This window comes from Primulina tabacum, chromosome 16 (genome assembly GCF_025594145.1).
Source record: "Primulina tabacum isolate GXHZ01 chromosome 16, ASM2559414v2, whole genome shotgun sequence".
Classification (NCBI taxonomy): Eukaryota; Viridiplantae; Streptophyta; class Magnoliopsida; order Lamiales; family Gesneriaceae; genus Primulina; species Primulina tabacum.
Window position 1 is genome coordinate 595,754 of NC_134565.1, and position 2,591 is coordinate 598,344.

Below are 2,591 nucleotides of genomic sequence, written 5' to 3' on the forward strand. Positions count from 1 at the left end.
TTCACTTAGCCAAATAGTGAAATACAAATTTAATTCTACAATATTTCATCAAATTAATTTTGACTATCATAAAAAACTCATGAAATCTAACAGTCGTATTTTGGTTTCAAAGCTTCTGAAAAAATGACTAACGAGATGAGATTGAAAATATATTATCCCTATGATATGATGAACGCAATCATTGTTCCAAAGCTTCTAAAAAAATGACTAACGAGATGACTTTCCTGAATTGCGTCAAATTAAACGAAGACACAGTTATAATATATAATAATATATAGTAATTTGAATAGATTGAGAAATAATTGATAAAAATTTATTAACCTTATAGCTATATGTTAATAATATTAATATTAAATATATAAAAATGATATTACAAATATCACGATATTTGAATAAATACGACAACATTCATTGGTTATGTTGTTAAGGGATATATAGGTTATACATACTTTTACTCACAAGTGAAAATTTATCACGACTAAAAGAATTTTTTCTTAAGAGTTACAGTTGATGATTGTCATAAACTGAAAAATCATAAAAAAAACAAATAGTCGGAAATATAAGATTACCGGATAAAAACAATGTAGAAAACCGAAAAATGTCGTGATAGAGAAGCAAACTACAAGCATGTCAGATCTCAGATGATGATTCTAAATAACATAATAATTGTTAAAGATGATCATATACTTGTTGAGTATACCAAAATAGTTATACGCATATTATAAAAACTACGACAAAGAGTTGTTGAGTTGTCAAAATCAACCAAGAAGCATATTGAAAAATGTGTCATGTAGATAAGATAACTTTTCCGATTCATATACCAGTCTATGGTAATGATTTTTATTTTTTGTGGTTTGGTTTGTTTCAATTGATAGATGTTACTAGCCTATATTTTAATTCATTTAATTATTATCAAATTTTCATACATATATTTTCTGCAGTTTAGTTACCCACGTGTAACGCACATGCACTTTTCTAGTAGATATATATATATATATATATATATATATATGATTTTGTTTCCTGCTCATTTCAGTTGTTGATTCTTGTTCAACAGACAATAAAGTTTTCTTGATATCATTTCTCATCCACTAAGTGATATATTTTTGATTAAGAGAACATGGTGGATGGATACTACAGAAGAGAGATCAGCGACAATTCAAACACAAGTCATCCTTCTTTTTCTTCCACGCTTCTTGATGTAATTTACCGTTCCATCGATCAAGGGGAAGACCAGAATCTTGTCATGTACGGAGAAAGAATCATGAGGAAGAAGAAGCAGCAGCCTGCCATGTTTCGAACTGAAGAAGAAATTGCCAATTTCCAGCGGGCTTGTATGATCGAGAAATGGATGGAGAAGAAGGTTCGTGAAAAGGCGGCCGCGAAGGCGGTTTTCAGATCCAGTTCTTGGGACTCCAACGGCGGCGCTGGGTTTTTATCATCTTCTTTCTACGAGAAGAGGCCGAAGCCGATTCGGGTATATGATTCGGGCCTTAACAAGGAGAAACCGGGCAGCAAAAATCAGGATGGATTCATGAAGACGAAATCTCGGGCACTAAAGATATACGCCGACCTGAAGAAAGTGAAGCAGCCGATTTCCCCCGGCGCCCGTCTCGCTGGTTTCTTGAACTCCTTATTTACCGGCGCTGGAAACACCAAGAAACCCAAAATGAACAATCCTGAGACCAATTCTCCAATCTTGAAATCGGCAAACGCCTCAAGTACTTGTTCATCAGCTTCCTCTTTCTCCAGATCCTGTCTGAGCCAAACGCCTTCGTCTAGAGGAAAATCAGCAGGCGGCGAGAAAAGATCCGTCAGGTTCAACGAGGATTTTCAACCACGCGGGCACAAATCTCTGAACGAAGAAATGAACGTCGTCGACTGCAAGAAACAGAATTTGGAAGCCATTAATGAAGAGATAATGGTGCATGTAAATGTAATAGAGAATAATCGAAGAGTCGAGGAAGCTGAACGAGATTTTATGAGAAACTATCATCTCACAAAATCCCACGACATGGATCAAGAATTCGATGACGAGGACGACGACGATGCAGAAAGTTACGTGAGTTCTGATTTGTTCGAATTGGATAATCTCTCGGCCATTGGAATGGAGAGGTATAGAGAAGAATTGCCTGTGTATGAAACCACTCGTCTCCATACAAATCGAGCGATGGCAGGTGGATTGATTCTGTAACGCTAATATTGACTAATTGTATTAATTTTACTAGTAATAAGTTATATATTATTGGGTTGGGGTGTTTTTTTTTTTTTTATGAAGAGAAATGGAAATTTTCTCCTCAAGAAATATTATTAATTAGTTTATTACTATCTTGTTTGTTATTTATTCAAATAGCAAGATAGTATTAGTTAATGTCGTTAGCTTCAAAATTAATGGATATGTATTGTGTTGTGTGTGTCTCTTTTAGTTTTTTTTTTGGGTAAAATGATCGAATATGCAAAGTGCAATCAATGATCAAGCCTTCACTTTCCCTTATTATATATTCGTGAATTACATTTATACTTATTGATATGAAGGCTTATTGATATGAAGATAACACAAAACCAAAAAAGAAAAATCAATTATGGATTTT

General features: G+C 33.9%; 1 protein-coding gene across 1 annotated transcript; it reads left to right on the top strand.

Moving 5' to 3' along the window:
- Positions 1-1,010: 1,010 nt before the first annotated feature.
- LOC142529055 (protein BIG GRAIN 1-like A) lies at positions 1,011-2,285 on the top strand. The gene has a single exon (XM_075634432.1). The coding sequence runs from the start codon at positions 1,121-1,123 to the stop codon at positions 2,192-2,194; it is 1,074 nt and encodes a 357-aa protein (XP_075490547.1). The 5' UTR covers positions 1,011-1,120; the 3' UTR covers positions 2,195-2,285.
- Positions 2,286-2,591: the final 306 nt, after the last annotated feature.